The 20,851-nt window shown below is 37.1% G+C and overlaps 2 protein-coding genes across 5 annotated transcripts; one reads left to right on the forward strand and one right to left on the reverse strand.

Annotated features, from left to right (window-relative positions):
- The first annotated feature begins 790 nt into the window (after window positions 1-790).
- SSB (small RNA binding exonuclease protection factor La) lies at window positions 791-11,891 on the forward strand. Of its 2 annotated transcripts, XM_007183254.3 has the most exons (12): window positions 797-928; window positions 2,651-2,725; window positions 5,680-5,783; window positions 5,874-6,048; window positions 6,698-6,805; window positions 6,900-7,000; window positions 8,083-8,154; window positions 8,486-8,528; window positions 8,939-9,079; window positions 9,370-9,556; window positions 9,679-9,810; window positions 10,129-11,891. In XM_007183254.3, exons 2-12 carry the CDS (start codon window positions 2,660-2,662, stop codon window positions 10,218-10,220), a joined length of 1,221 nt encoding a protein of 406 aa, XP_007183316.2. In that variant the 5' UTR covers window positions 797-928; window positions 2,651-2,659; the 3' UTR covers window positions 10,221-11,891. The 2 variants fall into 2 exon arrangements, with proteins under 2 accessions (XP_007183317.2, XP_007183316.2); XM_007183255.3 differs by lacking the exon at window positions 5,680-5,783 and having other exon boundaries at window positions 791-928.
- Window positions 10,221-20,851, reverse strand: METTL5 (methyltransferase 5, N6-adenosine). 3 transcript variants are annotated; one of them, XM_007183252.3, is made up of 7 exons: window positions 20,414-20,851; window positions 18,369-18,483; window positions 17,807-17,988; window positions 16,933-17,015; window positions 12,361-12,412; window positions 10,749-10,798; window positions 10,221-10,321 (listed from the first exon to the last, which is right to left on the reverse strand). In XM_007183252.3, the coding sequence occupies exons 1-7, from the start codon at window positions 20,520-20,522 to the stop codon at window positions 10,283-10,285; spliced, it is 630 nt and encodes a 209-aa protein (XP_007183314.1). In that variant the 5' UTR covers window positions 20,523-20,851; the 3' UTR covers window positions 10,221-10,282. The 3 variants fall into 3 exon arrangements, with proteins under 3 accessions (XP_007183314.1, XP_007183315.1, XP_057407541.1); XM_007183253.3 differs by having other exon boundaries at window positions 20,379-20,519; XM_057551558.1 differs by lacking the exons at window positions 10,221-10,321; window positions 10,749-10,798; window positions 12,361-12,412 and adding an exon at window positions 15,239-15,925.

Raw genomic sequence — 20,851 nt, forward strand, 5'->3', positions numbered from 1 at the left:
TCTGCACTAGATGGCCTTTCAGTTTTTTTTAATGACGTTTTTTGTTTGTTTTAAATTAATATATGCTGCTCCTCTTCCTATATGCCAGGCACAGTTCCCAGCAAGGTACATATGTTGTATCACATTTAATGCTCACGACAACTGTACGAGGTGTAAGATATTTAGCAATGGCCCCATTTTATATGTGAGGGATAGAGAAGTTGAGTAACTTGCCCAAGATCACACAGCCTGTAAACTGGAGAGCCGTTATTTGAATGCAGGCAGTCTGGCTTCAGAATTCCAGCTCTTTTTTTTTTTTGGCGGGGCTGCGCATCATGCGGGATCTTACCTGGGCCAGGGATCCAACCGCGTGCCCCCTGCAGTGGGAGCGCAGAGTCTTAACCACTGGACCGCCAGGGAAGTCCTCAGAGTTCCAGCTCTTACACTCTCTACTGTACTGTTTTCTCAACTCTAAGATTCCATGAATTTTTCATTTTTAAAAAATTTTACTTGTCATTTTTTTAAGGGGGAACTATTACGGATAATTAAAACAATTTTTTCAAAAGTATAATCTGAAAAAAAAGTCAACCACTTCATGTGAATGGACAGCCTAAGGAAGGGCTGGAAATACAAGTTCTGTCCAGAAATACTTAAAAATAAATATTTAACCTAATACCCTCCAATGTCCCGCTTGCCATTTTAACCCAAACTCCTCGAACTGAGGGCGGGACTTCTCCGGCCTTGGGAGTCCGCGGCCGCCGCGCATGCTCAGAGCGCGGAGCCGGCTCGGGTCCGCCCGAAGTCCCGCCCACCCTGGCCGCAAGGGCTGCCGGGACAACCCCCATCTTCTTTAGGCGCGTTGGGCAAGCTGGCGGTGCTGGGGAGGGGAGAGGTTGCTGTCGCTTTTAGTGACCCTGGGGCGCCTCTCTGTGGGACCGAAAACTTAAAGGTGAGCAACTCCAGGTGGCTAAAAAGAAGAAGGTACAAAAGGGTCTGCTTTGCGTGGTGCGCGACGGCGCGTTCCCTTTCCTTGCTGCCTCACGCTGGTTGCGTGCGCTCCTCGCCTTCCTCGCGTTCGGGGCGAGCGCCTCGTGGGCCGCAGCCGGAGGCGGCGCGCTGGGCTGGGGAGAGAGGGGCGCGGGCAGCCGCGAGGTGGGGAGCCGGTCTCTGCGTTCCTCGCAGGAGCTAGGGTTCCCCGCACGTGGTTGGGGCCCAGGCGACCGAGTGGTTGCTTTGGGACGGGCTGTGGCGGGTTCTTTGGACCCAGGCTGCCCGCATCCCCACTGCGTCTTTAAGGTTTCGTACCTCCACCGCTTTCCAGTGTCGCCGAAAGCGGATGTTTCGGTCCGACTGTGTAAGTTTCTGGAGAGGTCGACGTGGGTTAAACGCCGAAGGTTCCTTGGATCGTGTGGGACAGATTGGAGGCCGGGGAATCGGGGCCGCAGGTGTTCCCCGGGCGTCACTCTCTTGGGTTTTAATGGTCCTCATTCACTCACATCAAGGCTTCTGAGCGAAATTGGAAAGTGAGGGTAATATTTCACTTCTGGTTGTATGTACATTCTGAGAAAGTATCTCATGAAACGAAGTTCCAATATTGGGTAGGCCAAAGAAGTCTTACAGGGACTAAATACGTCTTTTATCTCACCCTTTGTTTTATAGGGGGCCCTAGATCACAGTAATAACTTAGGAATTATGGTCGACAACCAATGCGTAAGATTGGGCAAATTTTGTAGTGAGATGTAGCACCGTAGGAGAGCTTCCAGTGTGCATCCAGGTTGTATTGCATAGCAATTACAAATTGTAAAGCCATGCCTCCAAGAAGTGTACCAGTCATAGTTCATCGCTAGAGTTAATGAATGGCAGATATCCTTGATGAATTCTTTTAAATATACTTTTGTACACGGTGTTTGGATGGTTTTAATGGAGCACTAGAAGCAAGTAATTTGAAGTCAGGAGACTTTGTTATCCCTAGCAAACCAACTTCACAGCTTCATTTTTTCCTACAGTGCTATTATCAGGGATGAGAAACAGGAAACTGGCTGTAAGGTTAACCAATGTATTAGTAAATTAGTAGGCATACACCCAGTTTAATGTTGTTTTAGTGTCCTCAGGTTCTCAAATGATCATTTTCATATGTTCCTTATCATTAGTATTTATTTAATCTAACCCTGACTGTATGTAGTGTTTGAATTTTTTTCACCTTAAAGTTTTGATACATAATCTTGTTGATGACAAGTTTTTGGTAAGTCAGGTATGACTAATTTTAAACGAAATTTGGCCCACACCAAACAAGACTGAGATCCACAGTAATATACTGACAGATGATGATCTACTTAAACCTGGTAATGATTGGTAAGTGGTTGAATGGAGTTTTTTCCCTCAAAGCTTTCTAGATCAGCTAAATGAAGATAACCACTCACTTTGTTATAGAAGATGGAACAGTGATTTACTGGAAGGGGTGTGGATTAGCCATAGTTTTTCATCACTAATTTCAGAGTTTTCTTTTGTTGAAATTTGAGAATTGAGTAGAGAAATTTAACCCATGAAATTAAAAATTACTGATTTTTAGGAAAACAGTGGGATATTGATAATTTTAAAACATTCTTTTAATGGTCTTGAGTTTTATGTAAAAAGTAAATAACTTTTTTATGCCATTTGGGAAATTTTACAGATAGCCAGAATGGCAGAAAATGGTGATAATGAAAAAATGGCTGCTCTGGAGGCCAAAATCTGTCATCAAATCGAGGTATGATTCCTGTGGTGTTACACTGCAAAACCAGGCTCTTTGAGAGGAAATTTAGGGCCTCAAAACAAATACAGATAGACCATTTAATTTCAGTGTATTGACCTATTGAACTTTTGGTTTGTCTTTGATTCTTGGAGTTAGATAAATATACAGTAGTATACAGTTTTATATTAATGGAGCCTGTTTCTGAAACTCAAGAACAAAGACATTTCAAAAGGTAACACTATAGTGTTAGTTAACTTTTTTTGTGCTTTAGTTTCCTAGTCTGTAAAGCAAGGATAATAGTGTACCCTCCTCATAGGGTGGTTGTGAGGATTACATTAGTTCACAAAATGTAAAACATTTGGAATAGTGCCTAGCACATAGTAAAATAATTTTAAAAATCCTTTGTAAAGTACCTTCCCTGTTAAATAGCACTTTATTCTTGCAGGTCCTAGTAGTTTTTCCTGCCCAATTAGGTGTTCTCAGCCATTGTAACTTTTTAAAGGTGTTTGTTTGTTTGTTTGGTTTTGGGGTTTTTTTTTTTTTGATGTGGACCATTTTTAAAGTCTTTCTTGAATTTGTTACAATATTCTGTTTTATGTTTTGGTTTTTTGGCCATGAGGCATGTGGGACCTTAGCTGGAACCTGCAGCCCCTACATTGAAAGACGAACTCTTAACCACTGGACTACCAGGGAGGTCCCAGCCATTGTAACTTTTAAGAGTATCTGTTTTCTCTTAACAATTTTTTTGAATTTAGGTATTGTATTTAAGTTGGTGCTTTACAGTATCAGTAATGGCTACATGGGAAATTATCTCTTATTTTATGTTTTATATTCTTAAGTGAGGAACTTAAGATCATACTGTTCGGTGTTTTTTGCAACTCTCAGAACTTTTTTAAAGTTGCACTTCTCTGTTATTTTAAATTTCCTGTGTTACAGCTTTTTTTAAAAATTAATTTCTTTATAATCGTGAAGAAAACTGTATATAGAAAAAGTTAATAATGTCCCACAACCTGCCACCTCTCAAATCTCACCCTCTTGAGGTAAGACAAGGTTAAAAGCCTGATGAATACCTTTTCACAAATTGGTCAGTGCTCACAGTAACATAATTTTTTCCCCTTTCCCTCCACCAAACATAGGATGCATTATGGGGGAGTAGTTTTGTATCATCAGTAATTTACACCATCCCCTATTTGATATGTAGGACATTTCCAATTTTTTAGCTGTAGTAATTCTATGATAAATATCTTCATATATAAATGTTATTAAACATGTTCACTGATTTCTCTAAGATAAAATTTCTAGAGGGAGATGTACTGCCTCAAGGGTTATACACGTTTTTTTAGAACTTTTGATTTTTGATACTTACTGCCAGTTAACATCTCTACCTGCATGACCATTTCTCCATGTTCAGGCCAGTACTGGGTATTCTTGTCTTTAGAGATTTGACTAAATGCTTTTTATTGCTTTAAATTGAATTTATTTGGTTAATAGTGAGCTTGAACTTTTTAACGTTTATAGTACATTTTTTAAAAATATTTATTTATTTATTTATTTATTTATTTATTTATGGCTGTGTTGGGTCTTCGTTTCTGTGCGAGGGCTTTCTCTAGTTGCGGCAAGTGGGGGGCACTCTTCATCGCGGTGCACGGGCCTCTTCACTATCGCGGCCTCTCTTGTTGCGGAGCACAGGCTCCAGACGCGCAGGCTCAGTAGTTGTGGCTCACGGGCCTAGTCGCTCCGTGGCATGTGGGATCTTCCCAGACCAGGGCTTGAACCCATGTCCCCTGCATTGGCAGGCAGATTCTCAACCACTGCGCCACCAGGGAAGCCCCTATAGTACATTTTTATTTTTAGTAATTAAGACTCCATGCTTCCAATGCAGGGGGTGTGGGTTCCATTCCTGGTTGGGGAACTAAGATCCCCTGGTTGGGGAACTAAGTGTGGTGCAGCCAAAGAAAAGTGTCATTTACTCATTTTTCTATTAAGGTTTTCAGAGTTTTTTCTTCTTCTTCGTTGATTTATAAGAAGTATTAATAAACTTTTGTGTTTGTCTTTTACTTTTTACGCTACTTTTGGCATTCCAAGTAGTCACACCTGGGTCCTTTCATGTATACTACTTTTTTCGTTGTTTAACGTCTTCATTGGAGCATAATTGCTTTACAGTGGTGTGTTAGTTGCTGCTGTATAACAAAGTGAATCAGCTATATGTATACATATATCCCCATATCTCCTCCCTCTTGCGTCTTCCTCCCACCCTCCCTATCCCACCCCTCTAGGTGGTCACAAAGCACCGAGCTGATCTCCCTGTGCTATGCGGCTGCTTCCCACTAGCTATCTATTTTACATTTGGTAGTGTATATATGTCCATGCCACTCTCTCACTTCATCCCAGCCTACCTAATTTTTTAACTTTTAAATTTTTCTAATTTTTAAAAAATTAGAGTGATTAATCAGATTATTCTAGTTTCTTAAATTTAACAATCTATTCTTTCCACACTGACTTGAAATAAGAGGCTTTTCATATACCAAATCCTTAAATATGTTTTTGTTTTAAGGCTTTCTAATCTATTGTCACATCTGCTAATTATATTGTTTCAATAATTATTTTTAGTTTTATCTTTCTGTTAATATGCATTATAAATATTATAGTGTATTTGAGAGAAAATGTTTATTGCCAGTTAAGTTTTTTTTTTTTTAATATTTATTTATTTATTTTGGCTGTGCTGGGTCTTAGTTGTGGCATGGGGACTTCTTAGTTGTGGCATGCCTGTGGGATCTAGTTCCCCGACCAGGGATTGAACCTGGGCCCCCTGCATGGGGAGCACGGAGTCTTACCCACTGACCACCAGGGAAGTCCCACCAGTTAAGTTTTGACATGTATTTTTAAAGACTAGAATTTGGTGATGTAATGGTAATTTTTAAAACTCAATATTATACAGTGCTCTGCAATATACTGTAATTATCTTGCAGTATTATTTTGGTGACTTCAATTTGCCACGCGACAAATTTTTAAAGGAACAGATCAAACTGGATGAAGGCTGGGTACCTTTGGAGATAATGATAAAATTTAATAGGTAAAAACCTTTTTTAAATTATAAGATTTTCTGCTAACAGCAAGTGCTACTACTAAGTTTTGCAATGCTTTTATATATATTTTTTTGCAGGTTAAACCGTCTAACAACAGACTTTAATGTAATAGTAGAAGCATTGAGCAAATCAAAGGCGGAACTCATGGAAATAAGTGAAGATAAAACTAAAATTAGAAGATCTCCAAGCAAACCCCTCCCTGAAGTGACTGATGAGTATAAAAATGATGTAAAAAACAGATCTGTTTATATTGTAAGTGGGCCTTTAATGCATTTAATTATATCTTAAATTTATTTAGAAAGCACATAGAGTGGATGAGAATAAGGGCTCAGGAATCATAGCTTCACCACCTACTGTATATCCTTGGGCAATATTCTTAGCCTCTGTAAGCCTTATCTTCATAAATGGGGATAATATTTTTTACCTTATAGAACTGTTGTGAGAATTAAATGAAAAAACCCATATAACACTGGACAAAATCTTTGACATACATATTGTAAGTACTCAGTGCACATCAACTGTTCTTACTTATCAACAGCTAAACTTGTTAGCTGTTTTCTTTAGCACATTAATTTTTAAGTAGATTTTTTTATTCTGCAAAAATTCAGACATACAGAAGCAGATTGAATATATAATGTACCATTATCCAACTTCAACAGTTACTAACGTGATTAATCTTGTTTTATCTTTGGCCTGTCTGGATTATTTTGAAGTGAATCCCAGATAAACGAGTCACTTCTATTGCACTGGTCAACAATGGCTCTTAACCAGAGCTATTAAACATTTAAGAGACAGAGAAAGAGAGATATATATATCCTCACTTCAAGACACAGTAAATCAGAATTTCTCACAAATCGTTTACTTGAGTTGTCATTTGTACATTTCTTCCTACTCTTAACAGAAAGGCTTCCCAATTGATGCAACCCTTGATGACATAAAAGAATGGTTGGAAGATAAAGGTCAGGTACTAAATATTCAGATGAGAAGAACATTGCACAAAGCATTTAAGGTATGGTTGTATGATGTAACAGACTTTTTCTAGTAGAAAAATACTTGGGATGTAACTTTAAAAAAAACCCCAACTTTTCTTCCACTTTTAATAGGGGTCAATATTTGCTGTATTTGATACCATTGAATCTGCTAAGAAGTTTGTCGAGACCCCTGGCCAGAAGTACAAAGACACAGACCTGCTAATACTTTTCAAGTAAGTCAGCTTGCTGATGTTTTTTTTTTTGGCCACTTAGTTGTCTGGAATTGACACACTGGGGTAAGGAGTATAGAATAACATTCTCTACAGTAAGACCAGTATTTTTAGTATCCTTAGGCATCCTTTGAGAAATGCTTGAAGTTTGCTCACTGGAACTACTAGTCCTTTGAGACTATAAGGAAGTGTTAGGACCTTTTCACGCAATTAATAAGGGAGGTTAAGTTTTAGGACTTAACTTTGCATGTGAAACTTATAGTTAGGCTTGATGCTAAAATCTGAGCTTTTGGTGTGGTTAGAGAATAAATCACTGTACAATTTTTATCTATTCTTCTCGTCATCTATATATGCCTGTATTTTTATACAGTACAAAGGATTATTTAATAGAGATTTGAATCACATTCTTGGTGTGTGTGCGCACCTGTGCGTGTGTCTAAAAATTAGGACAAACCAGGACATTTTCATGATATAGTTGTAGGGCCATAATCCCCTACTTTTGCATTGCATAGTCTTCTAAATGCTGTCTACTAAACCTGATGGACTTAGAGATGCACAGTGATAAATCATGCTGTCAGTGTTAAACTCTCAGATTTTTTTGACTTGTGATTTTCATAATTGCTTATTCTTGGGTCTCAGGGATTTCAGAATTTTTGCTTTTGTGAAATTAACACAAAAACTATGAAGCAAAGTAGTTGCATAACTTTTGGTATACTTTCTTTTTTCTACACATGAAAAATGAAAATCAGCATGAGATTCTTAGTGAATGTAGGGTTTCTTTTTTGTGGTGATGAAAATGTTCTGAAATTCATTAGTAGTGATGATTGTTGTACAATTCTTAATATACTAAAAGTCATTGAATTATATGCTTTAAAAGAATGAATTCTATGGCATGTGAATTATTTCTTAGTAAAGCTGTTATTTTAAAAAATAAGAGTAACTTCCTTAATGTATTTTGAATTTATAAGTAATTTTGTTGATAAAGAATGTAACATTCATTCCTGTGCAATGTCTTAAATCATTCAATATAATTTGCAGTCCTCTTTGTTCTCATGAACTTAGCCTTTATATTTTGTGTCCTTCAGGGAAGATTACTTTGCAAAAAAAAATGAAGAAAGAAAGCAAAATAAAATCGAAGCTAAATTACGAGCTAAACAGTAAGTATGTTGAGCTAATCATAACATTTTAGTTCCTTAAAGCTTTGACAGGTAGTAAAGTTATTGGTTCTGGGAAGTGAGGTTGATGATGAGCTCTGAAATGAGTAGCAGTAGGCCTTCCTTTTGCTAATGAAACATTGAGGTCTTAAGCTGCCTTGATAATCTTGGGGCCACATTGTGTTGCAGTCTAGCATCAGACAGTCAGAAAGCCTAAGGACTGGCTTTGGTTATTAAGTAGTTTAGTCATCATGCTTAAGGTTAACTTTATCAGGGTTTAATTTTCTCATACATGAAGTAAATGGAAACGTTCTAATGATATTTTTACTTGTAGAGAGCAAGAAGAAAAACAAAAGTTAGCAGAAAATGCTGAAATGGTACGTATATATTACTAAGAAATCTGTAATTCAAATTTAGGAGAATAAAAAGCCTGGGGACTTTCTAAAGAAAATATGTAAGCAAGTCTACAGTTGTCATATCACTGAAGTACTAGCCAAATATTGCCTAAAATTATTATTTATCCAGCGCAGTAAGATTTATATAATAACTAATTATTACTTGCTGGAGAAGTTAAATAAGTTAAAATCAGAAGCCATTGTAGAACAGAGGATGATAAAGGAAAATGTACCAACTACTTAAACTATTTAAATTTATACTACTTCAAAATAGCATTTTAGTTTCTAGCTTATTCCTTGTATGTGTATATATATAGAGAGAGAGAGGTATATGCCATTTCTGGTTTGTGGTTGCTTTTAAGAAACTTTTATCACCTTATATATTTTTATAGAAATCTCTAGAAGAAAAGATTGGCTGCTTGCTGAAATTCTCGGGGGACTTAGATGATCAGACGTGTAGAGAAGATTTGCATATCCTTTTCTCAAATCATGGTGAAATAAAATGGATAGACTTTGTCAGAGGAGCCAAAGAGGTTTGGAAATATTCATATGCTTTTTACCACTCAGTTTAAAAGTTCATAGAAACTTATCTTTTAGAAGATGACATTAGTAGAAGAAGGCAATTTTTTGTTAGTATGTTTATGAAAATAGTTTCTACTTGGTCATTTACTTTCTGTTTTATTATTGCTGTAACTGGATGTGATGTCTGATATTTTCTGAATTGTGCTATAAATAACTGTTGGAATTAGTGACTTCAAGTTTTTTAATAACTTCCTGATGTTCAGTAAAATTCCCTGGCCTTTGTTTTCTGTCTTTGGTGTAGGGAATAATTCTGTTTAAAGAAAAAGCTAAGGAAGCACTAGATAAAGCAAAAGACGCAAATAATGGTAACCTACAATTAAGGAACAAAGAGGTCACCTGGGAAGTACTAGAAGGAGATGTGGAAAAAGAAGCATTGAAAAAAATAATAGAAGATCAACAAGAATCCCTAAACAAATGGAAGTCAAAAGGTCGTTAATTCTGATTTTCTTTGACTATTTAACTCATTTGCTTGGTAAAAATTTTAATTGGTGTTAAAAGACATTGACAAGAGGTTTAAAACATTACGGATTTCTCAATTTTGTCTCTACAGGTCGCAGATTTAAAGGAAAAGGAAAGGGAAATAAAGCTGCCCAGATTGGGTCTGCTAAAGGAAAAGTACAGTTTCAGGGCAAGAAAACTAAATTTGATAGTGATGATGAACATGATGAAGATGGTGCATCTAGTAAGTTTTTTTAAGTCCTTTGGTACTTTGATGAGAAATTATTTGTGGGAGAAAAACAAATATGGTTTTACAACTTCTGTGTAAGTGATGTTCTCAGATTGTGATTGACCTTGGTTATGCTATTTTACACGTGGAAAACAAAGATGTTTGGAAGCTAAGTTTAGAGAGCAGGTCCGTACTAAAGGAAAAGCCTTTTCTCATTGGTGTAGGAAAGTTGTTGCTAATCTGTTTAAACAATTATTTTTTATAGTTATGCTCAATATTAACATAGAGTAATGCTTACAGTGAACTTAACAAAAATTAATTGTCATTGTATAGGACCAGTAAAAAGAGCACGAGAAGAAACAGACAAAGAAGAAGAACCTGCATCAAAACAACAGAAAACAGAAAATGGTGCTGGAGACCAGTAATTTAGTAAACATTTTTTATTCATTTTAATTAGGTTTTAAGCTGCTTTTGTCTTTGGAGGCTTTTAAAAAGAAAACCGAATTAGGTCCACTTCAATGTCCACCTGTAAGAAAGGAAAATTTTGTTGTTGTTTAACTTGTCTTTTTGTTGTTGTTGTTATTGTTATCAAAATGAGTATTTTTTTATGTATAATTCTGTTTGTGTTCTTTCAGATTATTCAAATATCAAAAGAAACATTCTTCCACTAAATTGCCTTTGTAATATGAGAATGTATTAGTACAAAGTAATAAAATGTATACTGCATAAAAATAAAATAAGTTTATTTTTTATTTTTGTGCCCAAAGTATTTGAGAATTTATCTTAAACCAGCATATTGGCTGTTGTGGTTATAGGCCCATCCCAGAGTTAAGTACTTATCTTCTAGGCTGGCTTTCTGTATTCACTCAAGCAACTTGATAACATTAGAAATAATTACTTACTGTGAAGTTTTTCAGTACTGAATGTAGATAAACCAGAATCAAGAGACTTACTGATTTCCTTTTATGAAACTTGTATGATGCCGGCAGGTCATATCGTAGCTCTACAAAACAAAAGCCACCTAAGGGTAAAAATTATACTTCCAAACATTTACCGCCCTTGACTTAGGAAAAAAAAAAATTAAGGAAGTACTAAATGCTGATAAGCCAAACATTTCAGACCTGTCACTTAATTTATCCAGGACTGATTTGATATATCCCCACGATAAGCCATGGCAAACTGAGCCCGGCATTTGTTTGGGTCATTATATCAAAATTTGAGATTATGGGGAAGAGTATAGAAGGTTAACAAGTGGACAAAAAAGTATATCCTATGAAAATATGATGATAGTATTTTCCTATTTTTAATTTCCTAAGTAATCTATAGCTACCAGTTGCATAACAACCATGCTTATTTTTAAAATTTCCGGTTTGGATTTTAGTAATGGTAGTAAGTAGCTAATTATTTTCCTACTGAGCTCTCAAATGAAAAACCACTTTTCACATTCTTTTCTTCTAAAGGATAATGTAGGTTCTCAAAACTTAGCACTGATCAACTTTAGAGGGATGGCAGTAAGTCTACCTACCTATGCTTCATATTTTGCAACAAATTCTAACTCCCTAAATCACAGCTCTCAACTTTTAATGTGCAATCAATCAAATCACCTTCAAATCAAATCAAATCCTGTTCAAATGCAGATTATAATTCAGTAGGTCTGGGCACAGCCTGCAATTCTTCAAGTCTGACAAGCTCCCAAGGGATGTCAATGCTGATGGTCCACATTTGAGGACCACACTTGGAGTAGCAAGGCTCTGGCTTGGTGTGCTACTACTGGAACTGTTCTAAGGTCTGCATGTTGCATATTATAATACCTTAAACTAGGCAAGGAATGACAATACCAAATATACTAGGAAGACAGACTTTTACACATTACATTACTAATTATTATGAAGGCAATAGATCTAGTTATGTGGTTAACCCTGTTAGTACTAATCCAGTCAGTTTATTATTGTGTAAAAAAATTTCCCCCTTATTGTACTCTTATTTCAGGCTTTTCAGAATTACTTGGTTTATAGTTAGCTTCTAGTTACATGCTTTTCCCATTTTGATGTTTGTGAATATTACCTAGTTTACTAATAAAAATGTATCAAACATGATTTACATGGTGTGGATGATTATATTCTATCCCCCACTAAAAAAATTAAAAGCTTCATGTTATCTGACTCTAGGGACAATTAGAAAGTTGAAATAGAAGGGTAATCCAGGCATAATCTGGTGGTATTTTCCAGGAATGAATTTCAAACTAAGGCCTGACAAACTCTAAGCCCAAGCTCTTAAGTCACTGTGATGATTATAAGGTTCTGTCTGAGCCTGGAAAGAACAAATACTTGGGTGCCATTAAAAGTTTTCAGTAAAATGCATAAATTGGGACAGTCTTGCACAAACACTGATACCCTGCCTTTACTCCATTTCCAACCCACTACCAACCACCCACATTTTGCCACACTAAAATACATGTTCTACAATATCTTTTCTCAGCACATGTAAAAATTCTGGTTAGGCTAATGCCTGTTGGCCTTCTTAGATAATTAGGGTTGAGATTTATGAGAAACATAATTGTCTTACCTGCAATAATATCTATCTTGATTTTCCATTCTGCAGCTTTCTTTTGAATATGCTGAACATAAAATAACATGTTAATGTGAGCTGATCTTTAAACAATTTTTTAAAAATTGCTTTTTACTAATACTTGATTGTAAGTTTTCAAGCTTTCAAAATTTCATTAGAATTTAGACCCTTAAAATTTTTTCAACTGGATGAATAATATATTGAAAATACGAAACCAAGCCATTTAATAATCTGAGCCAAATTACATAATTAAATTCAAGTAATAAAGCTATTATTTCAGAAGTGCATCAAAGTAAATAATGTACTCATGGTTTCTGCAGCATCATTTCATCAATACATACAGGTATCCTAGAAACCATTCAGCAGAGATCTATGTCCATGAGCAATTCAGTGGCAGTATGGTACAGAGGTTAAGGACATGGTTTCTGGAACCAGACAGCCTGCATTTGAACTGAAGCTCTATTAGCTATGTAACCCTGAGCAAATTACGCATTTTTTTGTGTGCCTCAGTTCCCTCGTCCGTTAAATGAGGATGATCATGATATCTCATCAGATTGTTGCAGAGTGTGAAAAATGCTTTGAACTGTGGTGGCATACAGAGCAAGTACTAAATGTTAGCTATTTATAGGTCTAAGAATTTTGAACCACTTCATAAAACTTTTGATTACTAATTTATAAAAATTGCTTTATGAATTAAAATATATACACAACACTCCAACATTAATAAAAATGGGAAAAAAGTTGCCCATAATCCCCTAAGTAAATTTTATGCATAATTTTCTAGAACTACTGTAGTAGAGATAGCAATATTTGGTATAAGCATTTTGTTCATGTTGGTAGTGTTCACAGTACTCAAACTGATTGATAAAATACTCAATTATCCCTATGTTTGAGGTTCAAATATTTCCATTATAAATAATACAATATGTTTGTGCTTGTAGTCTGTTCTTGAATTTAATAAATAATCCCAGTTCTGGGCATATTTTTTCCCCTACTTCGAGACCTAAAATTTCTGTATAAGGATATAGACTTTAGGGGCTTCCCTGGTGGCGCAGTGGTTGAGAGTCTGCCTGCCAATGCAGGGGACACGGGTTCGAGCCCTGGTCTGGGAAGATCCCACATGCTGCGGAGCAAATGGGCCCGTGAGCCACAATTACTGAGCCTGCACTCTGCAACAAGAGAAGCCGCGATAGTGAGAGGCCCGCCCACCGCGATGAGGAGTGGCCCCTGCTTGCCGCAACTAGAGAAAGCCCTCGCACAGAAACGAAGACCCAACACAGCCATAAATAAATAAAAAATTAAAAAAAATAATACCTAGCATATATATTTTTAAAAAAAGATATAGACTTTAATACAAATAATATTATTATTTAATGGAATCCTAGGATCCTTGGTAAATTTTTGAGAAAGTATGATGACAGTTCTTTGCTATCTGAGCCCTAAGATTAGTGAAAGAGGTTTTAGATGTTAGATTATACAATGGAATGTGGTTGGTTCTGGCAGAGATGTCAAAGAATAAATGGGGTAAGCTTGGGATAAACACTGAAAGAACAGTGCCTGCCTACCTACTTTGCTTTAACTATAAGCCAAGAACTAAATTCTCACAATGCCTAATGAAAGAAGATATGGCAACAGCCGTAAGAGTCATCCAGCTTATTAACATATCTGCCAAGATACGCTTATATTTTACCTAAGTATTTCTATCAAAAAATTCTATCAAATGCACCTCTATTATGGACAGAGGGCCAAGCACTTTTAAAAGACAATGGTCTACAGTTAAGGGGTCTGAGGTAAGCTTCAATAACAATGTTACTAGTCATATAAAATACTTAAAACAAGCAAAATTATCACAAAGCTTAGAGCAGATATATCTACAGCATAAACTAAGGACTGTCTTAGTATTAGAAGTTCATTCATTATCATACCTCCTTCACAGTATGCACAATACATACCAGATTAATTTCTCAAATTATTTAGTTGCTGTGCTAATGGAAATACTTCTACACTGCCAAAATAAAAATGGATTTAAGTAAATATTTGCTTAAAATTCTATTAAGCGGATCAAGACAATGCTGATACTGCTGCCTCCTGGTGGTGGAACATGGCAATACCAAACAGTGAAGATGGGAGTTCCTTGGTAATGTGACTGCAGGAATTCTTTCAATTAATTAGACTTTGCTGCTTAACTGCACTTTTTATTGGCATATTTTACTTGGTTTGCATGAATTGTATATCAGTAATATAAAATTTATGTTATGCCAAACTGCAGAAGAGTTCATAGCAGGCCTGACTGCTTATCTGTAGAAAGGTCTACATGTAAGTTTGGCCTTTGGCTAGAGTATGGGAACTTAGATTTTGGGAGAGTTTCCACTCCCCATCCCTTAATAATAGTGGCTCACTGTGCTTAAAATGTTTATGCTGAGTACATGTTTTGTTACTGGGAGTCTGGAATTTGGGTATCTGCCAGGCAGGGGGTGCCTATGTGATGAATACCCAATAAAAACCCTTGGCACCAAGATTCCAGTGACCTTCCCTGGTTGACAACATTTCACATGCCTTGTCACAAAACTTCTTTTTTTTTTTTTTTTATGGCTGTGCTGGGTCTTCGTTTCTGTGCAAGGGCTTTCTCTAGTTGTGGCAAGTGGGGGCCACTCTTCATCGCGGTGCGCGGGCCTCTCGCTATCGCGGCCTCTCTTGTTGCGGAGCACAGGCTCCAGACGCGCAGGCTCAGTAATTGTGGCTCACAGGCCCAGTCGCTCTGCGGCATGTGGGATCTTCCCGGACCAGGGCTCGAACCCGTGTCCCCTGCATTGGCAGGCAGATTCTCAACCACTGCGCCACCAGGGAAGCCCCCACAAAACTTCTTTGCTGGAAGAATTAAGTGCATCCTGTATGACTTCACTGGGAGAGAACTCCGGAAGCTTGCACCTGGTTTCTCCTGGACTGTGACCAATGCACCTTTCCCTTTGCTAATTTTGCTCTGTATCCTTTAGCTGTAATAAATCCCAGTCAAGAGTATGACGATATGCTCAGTCCTATGAGACTTCCTTGTGAATCATCAAACCTGAAGATGATCTTGGGGACCTCCTCAACACAGGCTTTTTAGATACCAATAATTCCTGGTGTTTGTTTTCACTTACTGAATGGGGATTTATTTACCAGTAAAGTCATGTTGTGTTCTGCTGCTTACCTGCAGGGACCACTACTAATTGTTTAACAGTATACAGGCATACCTCGGAGATATTACAGGTTTGGTTCCAGACCACCGCAATAAAGTGAATATCACAAGAGTGAGTCACCTGATTTTTTTTGTTTCCCAGTGCATATAAACGTTCTGTTTACACTATACTGTAGTCTATTAAGTGTGCAATACTTTATTGCTAAACAATGCCAAAACAATTATAATAGTAATATCAAAGATCACAGATCACCATGACAAATATAATAAAAAAGTTGGGCATACTGCAAGAATTACCAAAACATGACACAGAGACACAAAGTGAGCAAATGCTATTGGAAAGATGGTGCTGACAGACTTGCTTGATGCAGGGTTGCCACAAACCTTCAATTTGTAAAAAAATGCATTATCTACACAGTGCAATAAAGCAAATGGCAATAAAACAAGGTATGCCTGTATATATTTTTAGCTATGTAATTTTATATATTTTTAAAGGTTATTAGATTACCATATATTCATAATTTGTTTCCAACTGAATTCCAGTACACTGCATTTATACAAATAAAATATTTTTCCTACAAAACTACTTTAAAATCTCTTAATACATGTCTGATTTAAAATAATAACAGCTAACATGACAACTGCCAGACACTATTTAAGTGCTTTATAAATATTAATTCATTTAATCCTCACACCAACCCTGCAAAGTATAAGGTGCTCTTAGTTCCTCATGCTGTAAGAGTATAGGTGAGTACAGGATAGGTGATGAAAATGAACTCAAGTACCTTGACCAAGATAAGACAGCTGTGAAGCAGCAGAGTTCAAATATGAATCTAGGTAGGCTGGCTCTATAGTCTATGTTCTTGATCACTATGTTAAACTGACACTAAAAAAAGGTACCGTCCCACCCCCAATTTTCTGGAATACATCCTACACAGCCTTATGTGTTATGTGCTGACAGTGAAGAACAATGGAAGAAGTGGGTTCTGAACTCAGATCAGTTCAGCCTCCCAGGCTCAGTGTTCTGAAAAACCAGGCCGCCCTTGCCTCCCTTATGCACACCAGGCCACACCAGGCCACTGGGACGCACCAACCAGGGCTTACGCAGGCAAACCAGGACATACTGGAACCACCGTTACGCCTACTCCTCTATTCCTGAATTATATAATCACTCTCCTGTTAACAGCTCCTGCCTGAACAAATCTTTGACAAAATAAAGCTAATCACAAATGCTAGCTAGTTAAAGGGAAAACTTACTTTCTAAGTGCCAGATGTTTTAAAAGTTCAGGAGAATTAGATACCCTGGTATTTAGTATTCACAGTAAATCCTTAAAATACTGTCATGAATTTAAAAATAAATGACACAGAATATTATGATGATTTGAACTTACTTCTCTAGTTGAGGATTTGTGTAAAGAATATACTGCTGTTCTTGCCATTTCCAAAGCAGTCTTCAGAAAGGCCATATCTGTCCCTGTTAAGAGTAGAAAAAGCTCCTATTTACATTATATACCTGTTAACAAAATAGAAGATTAAAGGAATACTAGGTATTTAGAAACATTTTTTTCCAAACTCCAAAATAGCCATTTCAAATTCTTTCTGTAACAAGACAGGGTACAAATAACCAAGATATCTAAATATCTTTTAAGGTTGTTGGAATAAAACCAGAATTATACTGTCTTGTTTAAATGAGGCTAAAGTAAAAATTTTAATATTATATTCCAAATTAACAACATTCAAAGAGGGCAGAAGCAAACAAGTAAAGTAGTAATCAGAATGCTGGGGGCAGGTGGAAGGAGGACTTTTTAAACTATGCCTGTCTTTTCGTCTTCTGACTTCTTACCCTCCTTGCCCCCAAAATACATAAAATAAATAGCCACAGTGAGTCACTGTTACTGATGGACACATGTTGAAACCTTCAAATGTTGAGACATTAAAAAGAGGTTCTAAAAATATAAAAGCCTTTATAGGATTCATACTCATTCATAAGGGTTAGGTAAATCATTCTAGAAAGCAGATGAAGAATAGTAAGTGGATAAATTTGTTCACTTAGCACAAACTTATGAAAACAAAGATTGAAAAATTCAATTCCCTAGCCATGCATTAAACAAACTGAAATTCAAACTGTAATAACTATACAGGTAAGAGATTGGTTTATTTAATGAACAGTGATAAAATCACTTAACCCAAACAATCAATGAGAAAATGGTTTTTAAAACTTGCTTTTCTACAAAGACACCAGTACACATGATTCTTATTACTAACCTTTATTATTTTTGGTCCCAAAGGGAGGATTCATAATTACTGTATCAAATGACTTGGACATTCTGTTAGATAATGAGCACACATCACACTGAACCACGTCAACATTTGTTAACTCAAACTCTTCTACATTCCTATTAAATATTTCCAACGCATCTTCATCTATGTCGAATCCAACACACAACCTATAAATATAAAACACAAAGTGACAACTACTTAAAGCTCCCCAGTCAAAACAACAAAACCAAAACCATGTACCTTTGTAACCCAACTGACCAAGTGACAGTGAGTGTTGTCTTTTAACAGCATGATTTCCCAAACTGTCAGGGGTTGGAAACTCAGGTTCATATAAAAGAGGGGCATATGACTTCTGCTGTTACTGTTTTTTGTTGTTGTTTTTTTTTAGTTTGTTTTGATGTTCTGCCCATTCTAAATGTACTCGGTATTAGATTCTTGCTCCTCTCATCTCACACTATAGAGTCCCATAAATATAAATCAGTTGATTTTATTTACTCTTCTTATTAAAACCATCCCATACCCAAACAGTATGTACTGGATCACATACCCTGCTCCCAGCATTGCAGTTCCGATGCTAAGCACTCCACAGCCACATCCTAGATCTGCAACCACTTTATTTTCAATGTCATCATATGTGTTATGAATTGTATACAGCATACATGCTGAATGATAAAAAAAAAACATATTAAGGAATAAGTAGGCAAGTTGATGACCAAAATCCAATTTGTGCAAATGACTCTTTGTAAAACAATTTCTTATCTTGCATTATTTACACCTCCCCTAAATCGTGTGCCAGATTATTAAAAAATAGTAAGGTATAATAACTTGGTATGTAGTTAAGGATAATAACACATACCAGTGGTTCCCCCAAACTAGTCTCTGCTGACAACGCCAAGAATGACAAAACTTTGAGGTAAAATGAGAAAAATAAGGTCAAAATGTTTTATTTTTCCTCAACCTGTTCAAAACATTGCCATACACATATACATATATCAGTTTTCTTTGATATTGAAATATCACTTTTATGAAAGGATGGTAAGAGTAAATAGGTTTAAAAAATATCTTTCCTTGTCAAAATATAGACCTGGCAACCCTATATCAGTTTCCAAAATTGTTAAATTTTACTGATCTTTGAAATCTGTAAGTCTGGGAACCACTAATACTGAACAAGCATTAACATTAAAACAGAACTTTTTTTGCAGCAAGTTTGTCACCATAACACAGGTACTGTAAGTTCAAGCTAGAATGGGAAAGGAAAAGACCTACATCCACAATATGGCCTTTAGACGCATATATTCACACACATATATTCATGATCTACAGACACATGTATCTACTAATGAGACCTGATAAGAGAACTATTGAGGAGCAGAACAGAAGCTGCTGAGATGAGAAAGGGATCTTTCAAATACATGAAGGTTGGGGCTATACTGAAGGTTAAGCATGAGTAACTTCACTGACATCTCCCTGTGGATATCTGAACCCACCAAGGGCTGCTGGCCATCACTGATGCCCCAGGATCTAGAGGTTTTATCAAAAACACAATTACAGGGATGTGTCAGGCTGACTGTGCTGTTCTGATTATTACTGCAGGTGTTAGTGACTTTGAAGCTAGTATCTCAAAGAATTAGCACAACCATGTGTATGTTACACACTGGCTTTGAAACAACTGATTGTTATTTGGGAAAAAAAAAAAAAATGGATTCCACTAAGAAACCCTGCAGCCAGAAGACATTAAAGAAATCATTATCTAAATTGAGATAACTGGTCTTACCTCAGACACAATTTTGTGCAATTTTTGGTTGGAATTATGACAATATGTTGGGAGTTAAGTGCAGGTATACACGTTTTTTCCTTGACTTTCTTTGGCAGCTTAGAAACAGAACTATGTTGAAGTTAGGGGGACTCCTCCTTGCAGATGTTCCCAACAAATTAATTTTCCTAAGACTCCCTCAATGACTTTGGTAATATGTTTATTAAATATAAATGGTTTTTCCTGTGTTCTTTTACTTCCAGTATCAATCTCTCACATCAAGCAACACTGCTGATTCTCCGATCATTTGTTAAAATTGAAATGCATCCTCATCTTTAATATAGCACCTATTATGGATTTGTTAAAACTCAGTCCTTCCACTACCAACTCTAGTATTCATTTCTAGGGCAGAGTATAGCGCGTAGGAATCCTCGTACTGGCAATTCGTTACACCGGGAAATGGATCCTTATTTAGCAAGTATTTACTGAGCTGCTAAGTGGTACCAGGAACTCTTCTAGGCTCTGGGAATTGTGTGAACAAGACCAGCACATTTTTGCCCTCAAGGAGTTAATAGTGTAATAAGATTAACAAACACATTAAAAAGTGTCTGACAGTGTTGAGGGGTATGCAGAAAAACAAACAGTAAAACGATAGAGTGTCTTGTGCGCGGGATGTTTTCAGGTGCAATGTCAAGCAAGTCCTCTCTAACGCAACATGAAATCTTAGGGCAGAATTCCTCTAGACGTTCTCTGTATCCAAATAACTGTTCTATTTTCACAATGGAGTGAGTAGACAGGACTAACCTGCGAGACAAGGGCATGGTCAGCAGCCGCCCTACCTGCAATGTGCGGCCTGGTTGGATACTGTTCTAGAAGGAGCTTGGGCTTTTCGAATCCATCCACTTGTTGCAGGTGACTCTCTAGTTCCTTAAGCCTTAATTTCTTCATGTTTCAAAAAGTGTGCGTTCGCAGGGTTCAACGGCGCTGGATCTGCAGAGAAACCTACTTCACCTTGATCTCCCCGCCAACTCCGATCCCCCGCCCCTTTTTCAGCGCCGCGGGCTGAGGGCCAGGCTGGAAACGCAGGGCGCGAAAGGTACACCCGGCTTAGGCGGTTCTCGCTCTCCTCCCCGCGCCAGCGGTGGGCAGAGTCCTCGGCCAGCCTTCGGTCAGCCTCCAGGGTACCCCGCGCCGAGACTGGACTGGAGTCGCTGAGGGATCCTCACGCAGCGTTTCCGCACTTCCAGAAGCTGCTCTCGCCTAGGCCGGGACCGGAA

Source organism: Balaenoptera acutorostrata, chromosome 8 (assembly GCF_949987535.1).
Source record: "Balaenoptera acutorostrata chromosome 8, mBalAcu1.1, whole genome shotgun sequence".
Lineage (NCBI taxonomy): Eukaryota > Metazoa > Chordata > Mammalia > Artiodactyla > Balaenopteridae > Balaenoptera > Balaenoptera acutorostrata.

Excerpts from the sequence above, each read along its gene's own strand:
- SSB (XM_007183254.3), top strand. The coding sequence starts at position 2,660 with ATGGCAGAAAATGGTGATAATGAAAAAATGGCTGCTCTGGAGGCCAAA. Across the intron at positions 6,049-6,697 it reads AAAACAGATCTGTTTATATT|AAAGGCTTCCCAATTGATGC; the intron begins GTAAGTGGGCCT and ends TACTCTTAACAG. Across the intron at positions 8,155-8,485 it reads GCTAAATTACGAGCTAAACA|AGAGCAAGAAGAAAAACAAA; the intron begins GTAAGTATGTTG and ends TTTTACTTGTAG.
- METTL5 (XM_007183252.3), bottom strand. The coding sequence starts at position 20,522 with ATGAAGAAATTAAGGCTTAAGGAACTAGAGAGTCACCTGCAACAAGTG. Across the intron at positions 18,484-20,413 it reads AACCAGGCCGCACATTGCAG|CATGTATGCTGTATACAATT; the intron begins GTAGGGCGGCTG and ends TTTATCATTCAG. Across the intron at positions 10,322-10,748 it reads AGTTTCATAAAAGGAAATCA|GTGGACATTGAAGTGGACCT; the intron begins GTAAGTCTCTTG and ends CCTTTCTTACAG.